Source organism: Salvelinus namaycush, chromosome 1, assembly GCF_016432855.1.
Source record: "Salvelinus namaycush isolate Seneca chromosome 1, SaNama_1.0, whole genome shotgun sequence".
Lineage (NCBI taxonomy): Eukaryota > Metazoa > Chordata > Actinopteri > Salmoniformes > Salmonidae > Salvelinus > Salvelinus namaycush.
In genome coordinates this window covers 83,602,730-83,625,107 of record NC_052307.1, presented here as the reverse complement: position 1 = coordinate 83,625,107, position 22,378 = coordinate 83,602,730, and the positions used below count along the sequence as shown (strand labels likewise).

Here is a 22,378-nt window from a genome sequence, read left to right as displayed (position 1 = left end):
AGACATTGTTCCACCAGATCACACATGTACGTATTACCTCGACTAAACGGCACATTGAATCTGTACCGGTACCCCCTGTATATAGCCTCCACATTGACTCTGTACCGTAACACCCTGTATATAGCCTCCACATTGACTCTGTACCGGTACCCCCTGTATAAAGCCTCCACATTGTCTCTGTACGGGTACCCCCTGTATATAGCCTCCACAGACTCTGTACCGTAATACCCTGTATATAGCCTCCACATTGACTCTGTACCGTAACACCCTGTATATAGCCTCCACATTGACTCTGTACCGGTACCCCCTGTATATAGCCTCCACATTGACTCTGTACCGTAATAACCTGTATATAGCCTCCACATTGACTCTGTACCGGTACCCCCTGTATATAGCCTCCACATTGACTCTGTACCGTAATACCCTGTATATAGCCTCCACATTGACTCTGTACCGGTACCCCCTGTATATAGCCTCCACATTGACTCTGTACCGTAATACCCTGTATATAGCCTCCACATTGACTCTGTACCGTAATACCCTGTATATAGCCTCCACATTGACTCTGTACCGTAACACCCTGTATATAGCCTCCACATTGACTCTGTACCGTAACACCCTGTATATAGCCTCCACATTGACTCTGTACCGTAATACCCTGTATATAGCCTCCACATTGACTCTGTACCGGTACCCCCTGTATATAGCCTCCACATTGACTCTGTACCGGTACCCCCTGTATATAGCCTCCACATTGACTCTGTACCGGTACCCCCTGTATATAGTCTCCACATTGACTCTGTACCGGTACACCCTGTATATAGTCTCCACATTGACTCTGTACCGGTACCCCTTGTATATAGCCTCCACATTGACTCTGTACCGGTACCCCCTGTATATAGCCTCCACATTGACTCTGTACCGTAACACCCTGTATATAGCCTCCACATTGACTCAGTACCGTAATACCCTGTATATAGCCTCCACATTGACTCTGTACCGGTACCCCTTGTATATAGCCTCCACATTGACTCTGTACCGGTACCCCCTGTATATAGCCTCCACATTGACTCTGTACCGGTACCCCTTGTATATAGCCTCCACATTGACTCTGTACCGTAACACCCTGTATATAGCCTCCACATTGACTCTGTACCGGTACCCCTTGTATATAGCCTCCACATTGACTCTATACCGTAACACCCTGTATATAGCCTCCACATTGACTCTGTACCTGTACCCCCTGTATATAGCCTCCACATTGACTCTGTACCGTAACACCCTGTATATAGCCTCCACATTGACTCTGTACCGTAATACCCTGTATGTAGTCTCCACATTGACTCAGTACCGTAATACCCTGTATATAGCCTCCACATTGTCTCTGTACCGGTACCCCCTGTATATAGTCTCCACATTGACTCTGTACCGTAACACCCTGTATATAGCCTCCACATTGACTCTGTACCGTAACACCCTGTATATAGCCTCCACATTGACTCTGTACCGGTACCCCCTGTATATAGCCTCCACATTGACTCTGCACCGGTACCCCCTGTATATAGCCTCCACATTGACTCTGTACCGGTACCCCCTGTATATAGCCTCCACATTGACTCTGTACCTGTACCCCCTGTATATAGTCTCCACATTGACTCTGTACCGTAACACCCTGTATATAGCCTCCACATTGACTCTGTACCGTAACACCCTGTATATAGCCTCCACATTGACTCTGTACCGGTAGCCCCTGTATATAGCCTCCACATTGACTCTGTACCGTAATACCCTGTATATAGCCTCCACATTGACTCTGTACCGTAATACCCTGTATATAGCCTCCACATTGACTCTGTACCGTAACACCCTGTATATAGCCTCCACATTGACTCTGTACCGTAATACCCTGTATATAGCCTCCACATTGACTCTGTACCGGTACCCCCTGTATATAGCCTCCACATTGACTCTGTACCGGTACCCCCTGTATATAGCCTCCACATTGACTCTGTACCGGTACCCCCTGTATATAGTCTCCACATTGACTCTGTACCGGTACACCCTGTATATAGTCTCCACATTGACTCTGTACCGGTACCCCTTGTATATAGCCTCCACATTGACTCTGTACCGGTACCCCCTGTATATAGCCTCCACATTGACTCTGTACCGGTACCCCTTGTATGTAGTCTCCACATTGACTCAGTACCGTAATACCCTGTATATAGCCTCCACATTGACTCTGTACCGGTACCCCCTGTATATAGCCTCCACATTGACTCTGTACCTGTACCCCCTGTATATAGTCTCCACATTGACTCTGTACCGTAACACCCTGTATATAGCCTCCACATTGACTCTGTACCGTAACACCCTGTATATAGCCTCCACATTGACTCTGTACCGGTAGCCCCTGTATATAGCCTCCACATTGACTCTGTACCGTAACACCGTGTATATAGCCTCCACATTGACTCTGTACCGTAACACCCTGTATATAGCCTCCACATTGACTCTGTACCGTAACACCCTGTATATAGCCTCCACATTGACTCTGTACCGGTACCCCTTGTATATAGCCTCCACATTGACTCTGTACCGTAATACCCTGTATATAGCCTCCACATTGACTTTGTACCGGTAGCCCCTGTATATAGCCTCCACATTGACTCTGTACCGTAACACCGTGTATATAGCCTCCACATTGACTCTGTACCGTAACACCCTGTATATAGCCTCCACATTGACTCTGTACCGTAATACCCTGTATTTAGCCCCACTATTGTTATTTACTGCTGCACTTTAATTATTTGTTATTCTTATTGCTTACTTTTTGTTGTTGTTGGTATTTTCTTAAAACTGCATTGTTGGTTAAGGGCTTGTTAAGGGCTTGTTGGTTAAGGGCACCTGTTGTATTCGGTGCATGTAACAAATAACATCTGATTTGAAGCTGGTTGAGAGAATACCAGGAGTGGGCAAAGCTGTCATCAAGGCAACGGGTGGCTACTTTGAAGAATCTCAAATCTCAAATATATTTGTATTTATTTATTACTTTTTTGGTTGCTACATGATTCCATATGTGTTATTTCATAGTTTTGATGTCTTCACTATTATTCTACAATGTAGAAAATAGTAAAAAAATAAAGAAAAACCCTGGAATGAGTAGGTGTGTCCAGACTCTTGACTGGTACTGTGTGTGGAATATATATATATATATTGATGGAGGCTACAATGTAATTGTCTGCATCATTTCCAATCCCCCATATATATTTATTGTAAATATTTATTGTAAATATTTATTGTAAATATACAATATAAATATATATGGGGGATTGGAAATGATGCAGACAATTAGATTGTAGCCTCCATCAATGTATCTGCAATATTACATCTGATCTGCCCCTGTAACAAAGTAAATAATAATTATATGCTGTTATCTTTCCAGGCCACTGCTATGTCCGTGGACTGCCTGGGTCGACATGCTGTCCTGTCTGGGTGTGTACCAGTCCTTTACCACCCATTACAGCACCGACACCAGACAGTGAAAACACTCCTCCTCACGTTGCCTCGGGGATGTTAGAAATGCCTTACCAGCCGAGGCTGTTGATTCACTGTAGCTCTGCGTCAGTCAACATCACTGTAGCTCTGTGTCAGTCAACATCACTGTAGCTCTGCGTCAGTCAACATCACTGTAGCTCTGCGTCAGTCAACATCACTGTAGCTCTGTGTCAGTCAACATCACTGTAGCTCTGTGTCAGTCAACATCACTGTAGCTCTGTGTCAGTCAACATCACTGTAGCTCTGCGTCAGTCAACATCACTGTAGCTCTGCCTCAGTCAACATCACTGTAGCTCTGCCTCAGTCAACATCACTGTAGCTCTGCGTCAGTCAACATCACTGTAGCTCTGCCTCAGTCACTGTAGCTCTGTGTCAGTCAACATCACTGTAGCTCTGTGTCAGTCAACATCACTGTAGCTCTGCATCAGTCAACATCACTGTAGCTCTGCGTCAGTCAACATCACTGTAGCTCTGCGTCAGTCAACATCACTGTAGCTCTGCGTCAGTCAACATCACTGCCGTCAGTCACCTCCTGTAGCTCTGTGTCAGTCAACAATCACTGTAGCTCTGCTGTCAGTCCAACATCACTGTAGCTCTGCTGTCAGTCAACATCACTGTAGCTCTGCCTCAGTCAACTCACTGTAGCTCTGCGTCAGTCACATCACTGTAGCTCTGCGTCCAGTCAACATCACTGTAGCTCTGCCAGTCACATCACTGTAGCTCTGCGTCAGTCAACATCACTGTAGCTCTGTGTCAGTCAACATCACTGTAGCTCTGCGTCAGTCAACATCACTGTAGCTCTGTGGTCAGTCAACATCACTGTAGCTCTGGCTCAGTCAACATCACTGTAGCTCTGCCTCAGTCAACATCCTGTAGCTCTGTGTCAGTCAACATCACTGTAGCTCTGCGTCAGTCAACATCACTGTAGGCTCTGTCAGTCAACATCACTGTAGCTCTGTGTCAGTCAACATCACTGTAGCTCTGCGTCAGTCAACATCACTGTAGCTCTGCCTCAGTCACTGTAGCTCTGTGTCAGTCAACATCACTGTAGCTCTGCGTCAGTCAACATCACTGTAGCTCTGCCTCAGTCAACATCACTGTAGCTCTGCGTCAGTCAACATCACTGTAGCTCTGCGTCAGTCAACATCACTGTAGCTCTGCGTCAGTCAACATCACCGTAGCTCTGCGTCAGTCAACATCACCGTAGCTCTGCCTCAGTCAACATCACTGTAGCTCTGCCTCAGTCAACATCACTGTAGCTCTGTGTCAGTCAACATCACTGTAGCTCTGCGTCAGTCAACATCACTGTAGCTCTGCCTCAGTCACTGTAGCTCTGCGTCAGTCAACATCACTGTAGCTCTGCGTCAGTCAACATCACTATAGCTCTATGTCAGTCAACATCACTGTAGCTCTGTGTCAGTCAACATCACTGTAGCTCTGTCTGCCTCGGTCACTGTAGCTCTGCCTAGTCGACGTCACTGTAGCTCTGCCTCGTTCATGTAGCTCTGCCTCAGTCGACTCACTGTAGCTCTGCCTCGGTCACTGTAGCTCTGCCTCAGTCGATATCACCGTAGCTCTTGCCTCAGTCAACATCACTGTTGCTCGGCCTCAGTCAACGTCTATCAGGCCATGAGCCGTAAGCAGCATGTCATGGCACGATGTTGGTAATTCCACAAGTCACTGCTAGTTGTGTATTTGTGGTGAATCAGATTTAAATGTATGGGAGGTTGACATGTCTGGTTAATAAACCATCTTCATCCAATCGTGGGTGTGTGTCGTGGGTGTGGGTGTGTCGTGTGTGTGTGTGTGTGGGTGTGTGTGTCGTGTGTGTGTCGTGTGTGGGTGTGTGTGTTGACCTGTGTGTTTGGTCTCTCCTTTAGACGGAGGTTTCTGTATGTGGTGAACCTGGAGACTCCGTCTGAAGCTCCCAGGAAGATTGGCAGACCGAGCAAATGGGACGTGGGGACGGTTCAGTGGAATCCTCACAAGGCGGAGTCCCACGTCTTCGCTGCCTCATGAGTACTCTGTTCAACAGCTACAAAAACACGTCTTCGCTGCCTCGGTGAGTACTCTGTTAAACAGCTCAAAAAACACGTCTTCGCTGCCTCAGTGAGTACTCTGTTCAAACAGCTACAAAAACACGTCTTCGCTGCCTCAGTGAGTACTCTGTTCAAACAGCTACAAAAACACGTCTTCGCTGCCTCAGTGAGTACTCTGTTCAAACACCTACAAAAACACGTCTTCGCTGCCTCAGTGAGTACTCTGTTAAAACAGCTACAAAAACACGTCTTCGCTGCCTCAGTGAGTACTCTGTTAAAACAGCTACAAAAACACGTCTTCGCTGCCTCAGTGAGTACTCTGTTAAAACAGCTACAAAAACACGTATTCGCTGCCTCAGTGAGTACTCTGTTAAAACAGCTACAAAAACACCTCTTCGCTGCCTCAGTGAGTACTCTGTTAAAACAGCACAAAAACACGTATTCGCTGCCTCGGTGAGTACTCTGTTAAAACACAAACAAAAACACGTCTTCGCTGCCTCGGTGAGTACTCTGTTAAAACAGCTACAAAAACACGTCTTCGCTGCCCAGTGAGTACTCTGTTAAAACAGCTACAAAAACACTCTTCGCTGCCTCGTGAGTACTCTGTTAAAACAGCTACAAAAACACGTCTTCGCTGCCTCAGTGAGTACTCTGTTAAAACAGCTACAAAAACACGTCTTCGCTGCCTCAGTGAGTACTCTGTTAAAACAGCTACAAAAACACCTCTTCGCTGCCTCAGTGAGTACTCTGTTAAAACAGCTACAAACACGTCTTCGCTGCCTCAGTGAGTACTCTGTTCAAACAGCTACAAAACACGTCTTCGCTGCCTCAGTGAGTACTCTGTTAAAACAGCAACAAAAACACGTATTCGCTGCCTCGGTGAGTACTCTGTTAAAACAGCTACAAAAACACTTCTTCGCTGCCTCAGGTGAGTACTCTGTTCAAACAGCTACAAAAACACGTCTTCGCTGCCTCAGTGAGTACTCTGTTCAAACAGCTACAGATCTGTCTGACAAGAGGTTCATGTTTTACAGAGTAACCAGCGTGTAGACCTGTACACGTGGCGTGATGGCGGTGGGGAGGGACCGCACGCGTCCCTGCAGGGACACACACGAGTCATCAGGTAACACAGAGGAGATGCTCCCTATTCCCTCTGGGTCAGCAGTAGTGCCCTGTACAGGGGATATGGTGTGATGTGGGACACAGCCTGATCTGTCTATGTACTGTAGCTATACTCCCTATTCCCTATGGGTCAGAAGTAATGCCCTGTACAGGGGATATGGTGTGATGTGGGACACAGCCTGATCTGTCTATGTACTGTAGCTATACTCCCTATTCCCTATGGGTCAGCAGTAGTGCCCTGTACAGGGGATATGGTGCGATGTGGGACACAGCCTGATCTGTCGGGTACTGTAGCTATACTCCCTATTCCCTATGGGTCGAAGTAGTGCCCTGTACAGGGGATATGGTGCGATGTGGGACACAGCCTGATCTGTCTGGTACTGTAGCTATACTCCCTATTCCCTCTGGGTCAAAGTAGTGCCCTGTACAGGGATATGGTGCGATGTGGGACACAGCCTGATCTGTCTGGGTACTGTAGCTATACTCCCTATTCCCTATGGGTCAGAAGTAGTGCCCTGTACAGGGGAGTATGGTGTGGGACACAGCCTGATCTGTCTGGGTACTGTACTATACTCCCTATTCCCTCGGGTCAGAAGTAGTGCCCTGTACGGGGATATGGTGCGATGTGGGACACAGCCTGATCTGTCTGGGTACTGTAGCTATACTCCCTATTCCCTATGGGTCAGAAGTAGTGCCCTGTACAGGGGATTGGTGCGATGTGTGACACAGCCTGATCTGTCTATGTACTGTACTATACTCCCATTCCCTCTGGTCAGAAGTAGTGCCCTGTACAGGGGATATGGTGTGGGACACAGCCTGTCTGTCTGGGTACTGTAGCTATACTCCCTATTCCCTATGGGTCAGAAGTAGTGCCCTGTACAGGGGATATGGTGCGATGTGGCACAGCCTGATCTGTCTATGTACTGTAGCTATACTCCCTATTCCCTCTGGTCAGAAGTAGTGCCCTGTACAGGGGATATGGTGTGGACACAGCCTGATCTGTCTGGGTACTGTAGCTATACTCCCTATTCCCTCTGGGTCAAAGTAGTGCCCTGTACAGGGGATATGGTGCGATGTGGGACACAGCCTGATCTGTCTGGGTACTGTAGCTATACTCCCTATTCCCTATGGGTCAGCAGTAGTGCCCTGTACAGGGGATATGGTGCGATGTGGGACACAGCCTGATCTGTCTGGGTACTGTAGCTATACTCCTATTCCCTATGGTTCAGAAGTAGTGCCCTGTACAGGGGATATGATGTGGGACACAGCCTGATCTGTCTGGGTACTGTAGCTATACTCCCTATTCCCTCTGGTCAGAAGTAGTGCCCTGTACAGGGGATATGGTGTGGGACACAGCCTGATCTGTCTATGTACTGTAGCTATACTCCCTATTCCCTCTGGGTCAGAAGTAGTGCCCTGTACAGGGGATAGGGTGGGACACAGCCTGATCTGTCTATGTACTGTAGCTATACTCCCTATTCCCTCTGGGTCAGCAGTAGTGCCCTGTACAGGGATATGGTGTGGGACACAGCCTGATCTGCTGGGTATTGTAGATATACTCCCTATTCCCCGGGTCAGCAGTAGTGCCCGTACAGGGGATATGGTGCGATGTGGACACAGCCTGATCTGTCTGGGTACTGTAGCTATACTCCCTATTCCCTATGGGTCAGCAGTAGTGCCCTGTACAGGGTATGGTGTGGGACACAGCCTGATCTGTCTATGTACTGTAGCTATACTCCCTATTCCCTATGGGTCAGCAGTAGTGCCCTGTACAGGGATATGGTGTGATGTGGGACACAGCCTGATCTGTCTGGGTACTGTAGCTATACTCCCTATTCCCTCTGGGTCAGCAGTAGTGCCCTGTACAGGGGATATGATGTGGGACACAGCCTGATCTGTCTGGGTACTGTAGCTATACTCCCTATTCCCTCTGGGTCAGCAGTAGTGCCCTGTACAGGGGATATGGTGCGATGTGGGACACAGCCTGATCTGTCTGGGTACTGTAGCTATACTCCCTATTCCCTATGGGTCAGCAGTAGTGCCCTGTACAGGGGATATGGTGTGATGTGGGACACAGCCTGATCTGTCTGGGTACTGTAGCTATACTCCCTATTCCCTCTGGGTCAGCAGTAGTGCCCTGTACAGGGGATATGGTGTGGGACACAGCCTGATCTGTCTGGGTACTGTAGCTATACTCCCTATTCCCTCTGGGTCAGAAGTAGTGCCCTGTACAGGGGATATGGTGCGATGTGGGACACAGCCTGATCTGTCTGGGTACTGTAGCTATACTCCCTATTCCCTATGGGTCAGCAGTAGTGCCCTGTACAGGGAATGGTGTGTGTGGGACACAGCCTATCTGTCTGGGTACTGTAGCTATACTCCCTATTCCCTATGGGTCAGCAGTAGTGCCCTGTACAGGGATATGGTGTATGTGGGACACAGCCTGATCTGTCTGGGTACTGTAGCTATACTCCCTATTCCCTATGGGTCAGCAGTAGTGCCCTGTACAGGGGATATGGTGTGGGACACAGCCTGATCTGTCTGGGTACTGTAGCTATACTCCCTATTCCCTATGGGTCAGAAGTAGTGCCCTGTACAGGGGATATGGTGTGATGTGGGACACAGCCTGATCTGTCTGGTACTGTAGCTATACTCCCTATTCCCTCTGGGTCAGAAGTAGTGCCCTGTACAGGGGATATGGGTGATGTGGGACACAGCCTGATCTGTCTGGGTACTGTAGCTATACTCCCTATTCCCTATGGGTCAGAAGTAGTGCCCTGTACAGGGGATTGGTGCGATGTGGACACAGCCTGATCTGTCTATGTACTGTAGCTATACTCCCTATTCCCTCTGGGTCAAGTAGTGCCCTGTACAGGGGATATGGTGTGGGACACGCCTGATCTGTCTATGTACTGTAGCTATACTCCCTATTCCCTCTGGGTCAGCAGTAGTGCCCTGTACAGGGTATATGGTGTGGGACACAGCTGATCTGTCTATGTACTGTAGCTATACTCCCTATTCCCTCTGGGTCAAAGTATTGCCCTGTACAGGGGATATGGTGTGGGACACAGCCTGATCTTTGTACTGTAGCTATACTCCCTATTCCCTATGGGTCAGAAGTGTGCCCTGTACAGGGATATGGTGTGATGTGGGACACAGCCTGATCTGTCTGGGTACTGTAGCTATACTCCCTATTCCCTATGGGTCAGCAGTAGTGCCCTGTACAGGGGATATGGTGTGGGACACAGCCTGATCTGTCTGGGTACTGTAGCTATACTCCCTATTCCCTCTGGGTCAGCAGTAGTGCCCTGTACAGGGGATATGATGTGGGACACAGCCTGATCTGTCTGGGTACTGTAGCTATACTCCCTATTCCCTCTGGGTCAGCAGTAGTGCCCTGTACAGGGGATATGGTGCGATGTGGGACACAGCCTGATCTGTCTGGGTACTGTAGCTATACTCCCTATTCCCTGGTCAGAGTAGTGCCCTGTACAGGGATATGGTGTAGTGGGGACACAGCCTGATCTGTCTGGGTACTGTAGCTATATCCCTATTCCCTCTGGGTCAGCATAGTGCCCTGTACAGGGGATATGGTGTGGGACACGCCTGATCTGTCTGGGTACTGTACTATACTCCCTATTCCCTCTGGGTCAGAAGTAGTGCCCTGTACAGGGATATGGTGCGATGTGGGACACAGCCTGATCTGTCTGGGTACTGTAGCTATACTCCCTATTCCCTATGGGTCAGCAGTAGTGCCCTGTACAGGGGATATGGTGTGGTGTGGGACACAGCCTGATCTGTCTGGGTACTGTAGCTATACTCCCTATTCCCTATGGGTCAGCAGTAGTGCCCTGTACAGGGGATATGGTGCGATGTGGGACACAGCCTGATCTGTCTGGGTACTGTAGCTATACTCCCTATTCCCTATGGGTCAGCAGTAGTGCCCTGTACAGGGGATATGGTGTGGGACACAGCCTGATCTGTCTATGTACTGTAGCTATACTCCCTATTCCCTATGGGTCAGCAGTAGTGCCCTGTACAGGGGATATGGTGTGATGTGGGACACAGCCTGATCTGTCTGGGTACTGTAGCTATACTCCCTATTCCCTATGGGTCAGAAGTAGTGCCCTGTACAGGGGATATGGTGCGATGTACACAGCCTGATCTTGTCTATGTACTGTAGCTATACTCCCTATTCCCTCTGGGTCAGAAGTAGCCCTGTACAGGGATATGGTGTGGGACACAGCCTGATCTGTCTATGTACTGTAGCTATACTCCCTATTCCCTCTGGGTCAGCAGTAGTGCCCTGTACAGGGGATTGGTGTGGGACACAGCCTGATCTGTCTATGTACTGTAGCTATACTCCCTATTCCTCTGGGTCAGAAGTAGTGCCCTGTACAGGGGATATGGTGTGGGGACACAGCCTGATCTGTCTATGTCTGTAGCTATACCCCTATTCCCTATGGGTCAGAAGTAGTGCCCTGTACAGGGGATATGGTGTGATGTGGGACACAGCCTGATCTCTGGGTACTGTAGCTATACTCCTATTTCCCTATGGGTCAGCAGTAGTGCCCTGTACAGGGGATATGTGTGGGACACAGCCTGATCTGTCTGGGTACTGTAGCTATACTCCCTATTCCCTATGGGTCAGAAGTAGTGCCCTGTACAGGGGATATGGTGTGGGACAACAGCCTGATCTGTCTATGTACTGTAGCTATACTCCCTATTCCCTAGGGTCAGAAGTAGTGCCCTGTACAGGGGATATGGTGTGGGACACAGCCTGATCTGTCTATGTACTGTAGCTATCTCCCTATTCCCTATGGGTCAGGCAGTAGTGCCCTGTACAGGGGATATGGTGCGATGTGGGACACAGCCTGATCTGTCTATGTACTGTAGCTATACCCCTATTCCCTATGGGTCAGCAGTAGTGCCCTGTACAGGGGATATGTGTGATGTGGACACAGCCTGATCTGTCTGGGTACTGTAGCTATACTCCTATTCCCTATGGGTCAGAAGTATGCCCTGTACAGGGGATATGGTGCGATGTGGGACACAGCCTGATCTGTCTATGTACTGTAGCTATACTCCCTATTCCCTCTGGGTCAGCAGTAGTGCCCTGTACAGGGGATATGGTGCGATGTGGGACACAGCCTGATCTGTCTGGGTACTGTAGCTATACTCCCTATTCCCTATGGGTCAGAAGTAGTGCCCTGTACAGGGGATATGGTGCGATGTGGGACACAGCCTGATCTGTCTGGGTACTGTAGCTATACTCCCTATTCCCTATGGGTCAGAAGTAGTGCCCTACAGGGGATATGGTGTGATGTGGGACACAGCCTGATCTGTCTGGGTACTGTAGCTATACTCCCTATTCCCTATGGGTCAGAAGTAGTGCCCTGTACAGGGGATTGGTGCGATTTGGGACACAGCCTGATCTGTCTGGGTACTGTAGCTATACTCCCTATTCCCTATGGGTCAGAAGTAGTGCCCTGTACAGGGATATGGTGCGATGTGGGACACAGCCTGATCTGTCTGGGTACTGTAGCTATACTCCCTATTCCCTCTGGGTCAGCAGTAGTGCCCTGTACAGGGGATATGGTGTGGGACACAGCCTGATCTGTCTATGTACTGTAGCTATACTCCCTATTCCCTATGGGTCAGCAGTAGTGCCCTGTACAGGGGATATGGGTGGGACACAGCCTGATCTGTCTATGTACTGTAGCTATACTCCCTATTCCCTCTGGGTCAGCAGTAGTGCCCTGTCAGGGATATGGTGTGGGACACAGCCTGATCTGTCTATGTACTGATCTATACTCCCTTTCCCTATGGGTCAGAAGTAGTGCCCTGTACAGGGGATATGGTGCGATGTGGGACACAGCCTGATCTGTCTGGGTACTGTAGCTATACTCCCTATTCCTATGGGTCAGCAGTAGTGCCTTGTACAGGGGATATGGTGTGGGACACAGCCTGATCTGTCTGGGTACTGTAGCTATACTCCCTATTCCCTATGGGTCAGAAGTAGTGCCCTGTACAGGGGATATGGTGTGTGGGACACAGCCTGATCTGTCTGGGTACTGTAGCTATACTCCCTATTCCCTATGGGTCAGAAGTAGTGCCCTGTACAGGGGATATGGTGTGATGTGGGGACACAGCCTGATCTGTCTATGTACTGTAGCTATACTCCCTATTCCCTCTGGGTCAGCAGTAGTGCCCTGTACAGGGGATATGGTGTGATGTGGGACACAGCCTGATCTGTCTGGGTACTGTAGCTATACTCCCTATTCCCTATGGGTCAGAAGTAGTGCCCTGTACAGGGGATATGGTGTGGGACACAGCCTGATCTGTCTGGGTACTGTAGCTATACTCCCTATTCCCTATGGTCAGCAGTAGTGCCCTGTACAGGGGATATGGTGTGGGACACAGCCTGATCTGTCTATGTACTGAGCTATACTCCCTATTCCCTATGGGTCAGCAGTAGTGCCCTGTACAGGGGATATGGTGTGTGTGAGACACAGCCTGATCTGTCTGGGTACTGTAGCTATACTCCCTATTCCCTATGGGTCAGAAGTAGTGCCCTGTACAGGGGATATGGTGCGATGTGGGACACAGCCTGATCTGTCTATGTACTGTAGCTATACTCCCTATTCCCTATGGGTCAGCAGTAGTGCCCTGTACAGGGGATATGGTGTGGGACACAGCCTGATCTGTCTATGTACTGTAGCTATACTCCCTATTCCCTATGGGTCACAGTAGTGCCCTGTACAGGGGATATGGTGTGGACACAGCCTGATCTGTCTATTACTGTAGCTATACTCCTATCCCTATGGGTCAGAAGTAGTGCCCTGTACAGGGGATATGGTGTGGGACACAGCCTGATCTGTCTATGTACTGTAGCTATACTCCCTATTCCCTATGGGTCAGCAGTAGTGCCCTGTACAGGGGATATGGTGTGATGTGGGACACAGCCTGTCTGGGTATGTACTGTAGGTATATCTATGTTACCAGGTCACTGACTGTGTTTGTATCCTACAGTGACTTGGACTGGTCCTGTTTTGAACCGGAGTATCTAGTCACCAGCTCTGTAGACACCTACATCTGTATCTGGGACACCAGGTAGGATATACCACTCTGTACCAGGTAGGATATACCTCTCTGTACCAGGTAGGATATACCTCTCTGTACCAGGTAGGATATACCTCTCTGTACCAGGTAGGATATACCTCTCTGTAGACACATACATCTGTATCTGGGACACCAGTAGGATATACTCTCTGTACCAGGTAGGATATACCTCTCTGTAAACACATACATCTGTACTGGACACCAGGTAGATATACCTCTCTGTACCGTAGGATATACCTCTCTGTAGACACATACATCTTATCTGGGACACCAGGTAGGATATACCTCTCTGTACCGGTAGGATATACCTCCTGTACCAGGTAGAATATACCACTCTGTACCAGGTAGGATATACCACTCTGTACCAGGTGATTACCTCTCTGTACCAGGTAGGATATACCTCTCTTACCAGTAGGATATACCTCTCTGTACCAGGTAGGATATACCTCTCTGTACCAGTAGGATATACCTCTCTGTAGACACCTACACTGTATCTGGGACACCAGGTAGGATATACCTCTCTGTACCAGGTAGGATATACCTCTCTGTACCAGTAGGATATACCTCTCTGTAGACACCTACATCTGTATCTGGGACACCAGTAGGATATACCTCTCTGTACCAGTAGGATATACCTCTCTGTAGACACATCATCTGTATCTGGGACACCAGGTAGGATATACCTCTCTACAGGTAGATATACTCCTGTACAGGTAGAATATACCACTCTTGTACCAGGTAGGATACCTCTCTGTACCAGGTAGGATATACCTCTCTGTACCAGGTAGGATATACCTCTCTGTACCAGGTAGAATATACCACTTTGTACCAGGTAGGATATACCACTCTGTACCTGGTAGGATATACCTCTCTGTACCAGGTAGGATATACCTCTCTGTACCAGGTAGGATATACCTCTCTGTACCAGGTAGGATATACCTCTCTGTACCAGGTAGGATATACCTCTCTGTACCAGGTAGGATATACCTCTCTGTAGACACCTACATCTGTATCTGGGACACCAGGTAGGATATACCTCTCTGTACCAGGTAGGATATACCACTCTGTAGACACCTACATCTGTATCTGGGACACCAGGTAGGATATACCTCTCTGTACCAGGTAGGATATACCTCTCTGTAGACACCTACATCTGTATCTGGGACACCAGGTAGGATATACCACTCTGTACCAGGTAGGATATACCTCTCTGTACCAGGTAGGATATACCACTCTGTACCAGGTAGTATATACCTGTCTCTCTCTCTCTCTCTCCATCCATACTTTCATCTGTTCTCCTTCCCATGTAGAATCATGTAGAGGATGTTTTTAGTTCAGGTCTAGACTCAATGTATGTCTGGGAAACCAGCCCTGAGATGAAATGATTGATGTTCAGCCTTAACAACACTGTAAATCTGTCTGATCTCAGAGACTTAATGTATGTCTGGGAAACCAGCCCTGAGATGAAATGATTGATGTTCTGCCTTAACAACACTGTAAATCTGTCTGATCTCAGAGACTCAATGTATGTCTGGGAAACCAGCCCTGAGATGAAATGATTGAGTTCAGCCTTAACAACACACTGTTAAATCCCCTGAGATGAATGATTGATGTTTCAGCCTTATCAACACTGTACTGGGAAACCAGCCCTGAGATGAAATGATTGATGTTCAGCCTTATCAACACTGTAAATCTGTCTGATCTCAGAGACTTAATGTATGTCTGGGAAACCAGCCCTGAGATGAAATGATTGATGTTCTGCCTTAACAACACTGTAAATCTGTCTGATCTCAGAGACTCAATGTATGTCTGGGAAACCAGCCCTGAGATGAAATGATTGATGTTCAGCCTTAACACTGTAAATCTGTCTGATCTCAGAGACTTAATGTATGTCTGGGAAACCCCCTGAGATGAAATGATTGATGTTCAGCCTAACAACACTGTAAATCTGTCTGATCTCAGAGACTTAATGTATGTCTGGGAAACCAGCCCTGAGATGAAATGATTGATGTTCTGCCTTAACAACACTGTAAATCTGTCTGATCTCAGAGACTTAATGTATGTCTGGGAAACCAGCCCTGAGATGAAATGATTGATGTTCTGCCTTAAACACTGTAATCTGTCTACTCAGAGACACAAGGAAACCAACATGGCGTTATCTGCAGTGGGTGAGTGGGCACTTCCATCCTCACTGATCTGATCTCTCAGATGACCTAGAGAGTCTGACTCTCTAGGTCATCTGTCTTGGATTACCACTCTGTCTCTCACATCTCTCTCTCTCCCTCTCCATCTCTCACCATCTCTCTCACCATCTCTCTCCCTCTCTATCTCTCCACCATCTCTCTCTCTCACCATCTCTCTCTCTCACGCCATCTCTCGTCTCTCACCATCACTCTCTCTCTCTCACCATCTCTCCCATCTCACTCTCTCACCATCTCTCTCTCTCACATATCTCACTCTCTCACTATCTCTCGCTCACCATCTCTCTCTCACTATCTCTCTCCCTCTCTATCTCCCTCTATCTCTCACCATCTCTCTCTCTCTGTCTCTGTAGCGGGGCGTCCCAGGTCAAGTGGAACAAACGTAATCAGTACCTTCTAGCCTCCAGTCATGATGGAGATGTTCGCATCTGGGACAAGAGGGTCAGTACTATATTATAACATGTGTAGGGTCAGTGCTACATTATAACCTGTGTAGGGTCAGTACTACATTATAACCTGTGTAGGGTCAGTACTACATTATAACCTGTGTAGGGTCAGTACTACATTATAACCTGTGTAGGCAGTACTACATTAACTTTAGGGTCAGTACTATTAACTGTGTAGGGTCAGTACTACATTATAACCTGTGTAGGGTCATACTACATTATAACCTGTGTAGGGTCGTACTACATTATAACCTGTGTAGGTCAGTACGACATTATAACCTGTGTAGGGTCAGTGCTACATTATAACCTGTGTAGGGTCAGTACTACATTATAACCTGTGTAGGGTCAGTACTACATTATAACCTGTGTAGGGTCAGTACTACATTATAACCTGTGTAGGGTCAGTGCTACATTATAACCTGTGTAGGGTCAGTACTACATTATAACCTGTGTAGGGTCAGTACTACATTATAACCTGTGTAGGGTCAGTGCTACATTATAACCTGTGTAGGGTCAGTGCTACATTATAACCTGTGTAGGGTCAGTACTACATTATAACCTGTGTAGGGTCAGTGCTACATTATAACCTGTGTAGGGTCAGTGCAACATTATAACCTGTGTAGGTCAGTACTACATTATACCGTGTAGGGTCAGTACTACATTATAACCTGTGTAGGGTCGTACTACATTATAACCTGTGTAGGGTCAGTACTACATTATAACTGTGTAGGGTCGTACTACATTATAACCTGTGTAGGGTCAGTACTACATTATAACCTGTGTGGGTCGTACTACTTATAACTTGTAGGGTCAGTACTAATTATAACCTGGATGGTCATACTACATTATAACCTGTGTAGGGTCAGTACTACATTATAACCTGTGTAGGGTCAGTACTACATTATAACCTGTGTAGGGTCAGTACTACATTATAACCTGTGTAGGGTCAGTACTACATTATAACCTGTGTAGGTCAGTGTAATTTAACCTGTGTAGGGTCAGTACTACAATTATAACCTGTAGGTCAGTGCTACATTATAACCTGTGTAGGGTCAGTGCTACATTATAACCTGTGTAGGGTCAGTACTACATTATAACCTGTGTAGGGTCAGTACTACATTATAACCTGTGTAGGGTCAGTACTACATTATAACCTGTGTAGGGTCAGTACTACATTTAAACCTGTGTAGGGTCAGTATACATTTAACCTGTGTAGGTCAGTACTACATTATAACCTGTGTAGTCAGTACTACATTATAACCTGTGTAGGGTCAGTACTACTTATAACCTGTGTAGGGTCAGTACTACATTATACCTGTGTAGGTCAGTTACATTATAACCTGTGTAGGGTCAGTACTACATTATAACCTTGTGTAGGGTCATGCTACATTATAACCTGTGTAGGTCAGTCTACATTATAACCTGTGTAGGGTCATTGCTACATTATACCCTGTGTAGGGTCATTGCTACATTATAACCTGTGTAGGGTCAGTGCTACATTATAACCTGTGTAGGGTCAGTCTACATTATAACCTGTGTAGGGTCAGTGCTACATTAAACCTGTGTAGGGTCAGTGCTACATTATAACCTGTGTAGGGTCAGTGCTACATTATAACCTGTGTAGGGTCAGTACTACATTATAACCTGTTTAGGGTCAGTACTACATTATAACCTGTGTAGGTCAGTACTACATTATAACCTGTGTAGGGTCAGTACTACATTATAACCGTGGTAGGGTCAGTACTACATTATAACCTGTGTAGGGTCAGTACTACATTATAACCTGTGTAGGGTCAGTACTACATTATACCCTGTGTAGGGTCAGTATACATTATAACCTGGGTAGGGTCAGTACTACATTATAACCTGTGTAGGGTCAGTCTACATTATAACCTGTGTAGGGTCGTGCTACATTATAACCTGTGTAGGGTCAGTCTACATTATAACCTGTTAGGTCAGTACTACATTATAACCTGTGTAGGGTCAGTACTACATTATAACCTGTGTAGGGTCAGTGCTACATTATAACCTGTGTAGGGTCAGTGCTACATTATAACCTGTGTAGGTCAGTGCTACATATAACCTGTGTAGGGTCGTGCACATTATACCTGTGTAGGGTCAGTCTACATTATAACCTGTGTAGGGTCAGTACTACATTATAACCTGTGTAGGGTCAGTACTACATTATAACCTGTGTAGGGTCATTACTACATTATAACTGTGTAGGGTCAGTACTACATTATAACCTGTGTAGTCAGGTACACATTTAACTGTGTAGGTCAGTACTACATTATAACTGTGTAGGGTCAGTACTACATTATAACCTGTGTAGGTCAGTACTACATTATAACCTGTGTAGGGTCAGTACTACATTTATACCTGTGTAGGGTCAGTACTACATTATAACCTTGTAGGGTCAGTACTACTATAACCTGTGTAGGGTCAGTACTACATTATAACCTGTGTAGGTTCAGTGCACATTATAACCTGTGTAGTCAGTGCTACATTATAACTGTGTAGGTCAGTACTACATTATAACCTGTGTAGGGTCAGTGCTACATTATAACCTGTGTAGGGTCAGTGCTACATTATAACCTGTGTATGGGTCGTACTACTTATAACCTGTGTAGGTCAGTACTACATTATAACCTGTGTAGGGTCAGTACTACATTATAACCTGTGTGGGTCAGTACTACATTATAACCTGTGTAGGGTCAGTACTACATTATAACCTGTGTAGGGTCAGTACTACATTATAACCTGTGTAGGGTCAGTACTACATTATAACCTGTGTAGGGTCAGTACTACATTATAACCTGTGTAGGGTCAGTACTACATTATACCTGTGTAGGGTCAGTACTACATTATAACCTGTGTAGGGTCAGTACTACATTATAACCTGTGTAGGGTCAGTACTACATTATAACCTGTGTAGGGTCGTCTAATATAACCTGTGTAGTCAGCTACATTATAACCTGTGTAGGGTCAGTGCTACATTATAACCTGTGTAGGGTCAGTGCTACATTATAACCTGTGTAGGGTCAGTGCTACATTATAACCTGTGGAGGTCAGTGCTACATTATAACCTGTGTAGGGTCAGTGCTACTTATAACCTGTGTAGGGTCAGTACTACATATAACCTGTGTAGGGTCAGTACTACATTATAACCTGTGTAGGGTCAGTACTACATTATAACCTGTGTGGGTCAGTACTACATTATAACCTGTGTAGGGTCAGTATACATTATAACCTGTGTAGGTCAGTACTACATTATAACCTGTGTAGGTCAGTATACATTATAACCTGTGTAGGGTCAGTACTACATTATAACCTGTGTAGGGTCAGTGCTAATTATAACCTGTGTAGGGTCAGTCTACATTATAACCTGTGTGGTCAGTACTACATTATAACCTGTGTAGGGTCAGTAGTACATTATAACCTGTGTAGGGTCAGTACTACATTATAACCTGTGTAGGGTCAGTGCTACATTATAACCTGTGTAGGGTCAGTGCTACATTATAACCTGTGTAGGGTCAGTGCTACATTATAACCTGTGTAGGGTCAGTGCTACATTATAACCTGTGTAGGGTCAGTGCTACATTATAACCTGTGTAGGGTCAGTACTACATTATAACCTGTGTAGGTCAGTATACATTATACCTGTGTAGGGTCAGTACTACATTATAACCTGTGTAGGGTCAGTACTACATTACAACCTGTGTAGGGTCAGTGCTACATTATAACCTGTGTAGGGTCAGTACCACATTATAACCTGTGTAGGGTCAGTACCACATTATAACCTGTGTAGGGTCAGTACCACATTATAACCTGTGTAGGGTCAGTACTACATATCCTGTGTAGGGTCAGTGCTACATTATAACCTGTGTAGGGTCAGTGCTCTACTTATAACCTGTGTAGGGTCAGTACTACATTATAACCTGTGTAGGGTCAGTACTACATTATAACCTGTGTAGGGTCAGTACTACATTATAACCTGTGTAGGGTCAGTGCTACATATAACCGGTGTAGGTCAGTACTACATTAACCTGTGTAGGGTCAGTACTACTTATAACCTGTGTAGGGTCAGTACTACATTATAACCTGTGTAGGGTCAGTACTACATTATAACCTGTGTAGGGTCAGTATTACATTATAACCTGTGTAGGGTCAGTACCACATTATAACCTGTGTAGGGTCAGTACTACATTATAACCTGTGTAGGGTCAGTACCACATTATAACCAGTGTAGGGTCAGTACTACATTATAACCTGTGTAGGGTCAGTACTACATTATAACCTGTGTAGGGTCAGTACCACTATACTGTGTAGGGTCAGTGCTACTATTATAACCTGTGTAGGGTCAGTGCTACATTATAACCTGTGTAGGGTCAGTGCTACATTATAACCTGTTAGGGTCAGTACTACATTATAACCTGTGTAGGGTCAGTACTACATTATAACCTGTGTAGGGTCAGTACTACATTATACCTGTGTAGGGTCAGTACTACATTATAACCTGTGTAGGGTCAGTGCTACATTATAACCTGTGTAGGGTCAGTGCTACATTATAACCTGTGTAGGGTCATCTGGACTAGAGGGTCATTATAACCTGTGTAGGGTCAGTACTACATTATAACCTGTGTAGGGTCAGTACTACATTATAACCTGTGTAGGGTCAGTGCTACATTATAACCTGTGTAGGGTCAGTACTACATTATAACCTCTGTAGGGTCAGTGCTACATTATAACCTGTGTAGGGTCAGTACACATTATAACCTCTGTAGGGTCAGTACTACATATAACCTGTGTAGGGTCAGTACTCCATTATAACCTGTGTAGGGTCGTACTACATTATAACTAGTGTAGGGTCAGTACTACATTATAACCTCTGTAGGGTCAGTGCTACATTATAACCTGTGTAGGGTCAGTACTACATTATAACCTGTGTAGGGTCAGTACTACATTATAACCTGTGTAGGGTCAGTATTACATTATAACCTGTGCAGGGTCAGTACTACATTATAACCTGTGTAGGGTCAGTACTACATTATAACCTGTGTAGGGTCAGTACTACATTATAACCTGTGTAGGGTCAGTACTACTTATACTCTGTAGGGTCAGTGCTACATTATAACCTGTGTAGGGTCAGTGCTACATTATAACCTGTGTAGGGTCAGTACTACATTATAACCTGTGTAGGGTCAGTATTACATTATAACCTGTGCAGGGTCAGTACTACATTATAACCTGTGTAGGGTCATCTAGTTGTCACTAGAGGGACACTGTGTCTTGGTTTGTCCCTGTAACATGTTCAGTGAGTGTCCTGTAACATGTTCAGCGAGTGTCCTGTAACATGTTCAGTGAGTGTCCTGTAACATGTTCAGTGAGTGTCCTGTAACATGTTCAGTGAGTGTCCTGTAACATGTTCAGCGAGTGTCCCTGTAACATGTTCAGTGAGTGTCCTGTAACATGTTCAGCGAGTGTCCTGTAACATGTTCAGTGAGTGTCCTGTAACATGTTCAGTGAGTGTCCTGTAACATGTTCAGTGAGTGTCCTGTAACATGTTCAGTGAGTGTCCTGTAACATGTTCAGTGAGTGTCCTGTAACATGTTCAGTGAGTGTCCCTGTAACATGTTCAGCGAGTGTCCCTGTAACATGTTCAGCGAGTGTCCTGTAACATGTTCAGCGAGTGTCCTGTAACATGTTCAGTGAGTGTCCTGTAACATGTTCAGTGAGTGTCCTGTAACATGTTCAGTGAGTGTCCCTGTAACATGTTCAACGAGTGTCCCTGTAACATGTTCAGCGAGTGTCCTGTAACATGTTCAGCGAGTGTCCCCGTGTCTGATGGTCCTGTGTATCTATTACCCAGAAACCCAACACAGCTGTGGAG

At 46.4% G+C, this 22,378-nt stretch overlaps 1 protein-coding gene across 1 annotated transcript in view; it reads left to right on the top strand.

The window, feature by feature from the left end:
- Positions 1–22,378, top strand: part of wdr59 (WD repeat domain 59) — a 51,688-nt gene that overhangs the window by 646 nt on the left and 28,664 nt on the right. The window contains 4 exon segments of the mRNA XM_039000490.1: positions 3,446–3,495; positions 5,439–5,577; positions 6,632–6,720; positions 13,752–13,832. Coding sequence (XP_038856418.1) covers positions 3,446–3,495; positions 5,439–5,577; positions 6,632–6,720; positions 13,752–13,832 — 359 coding nt within the window.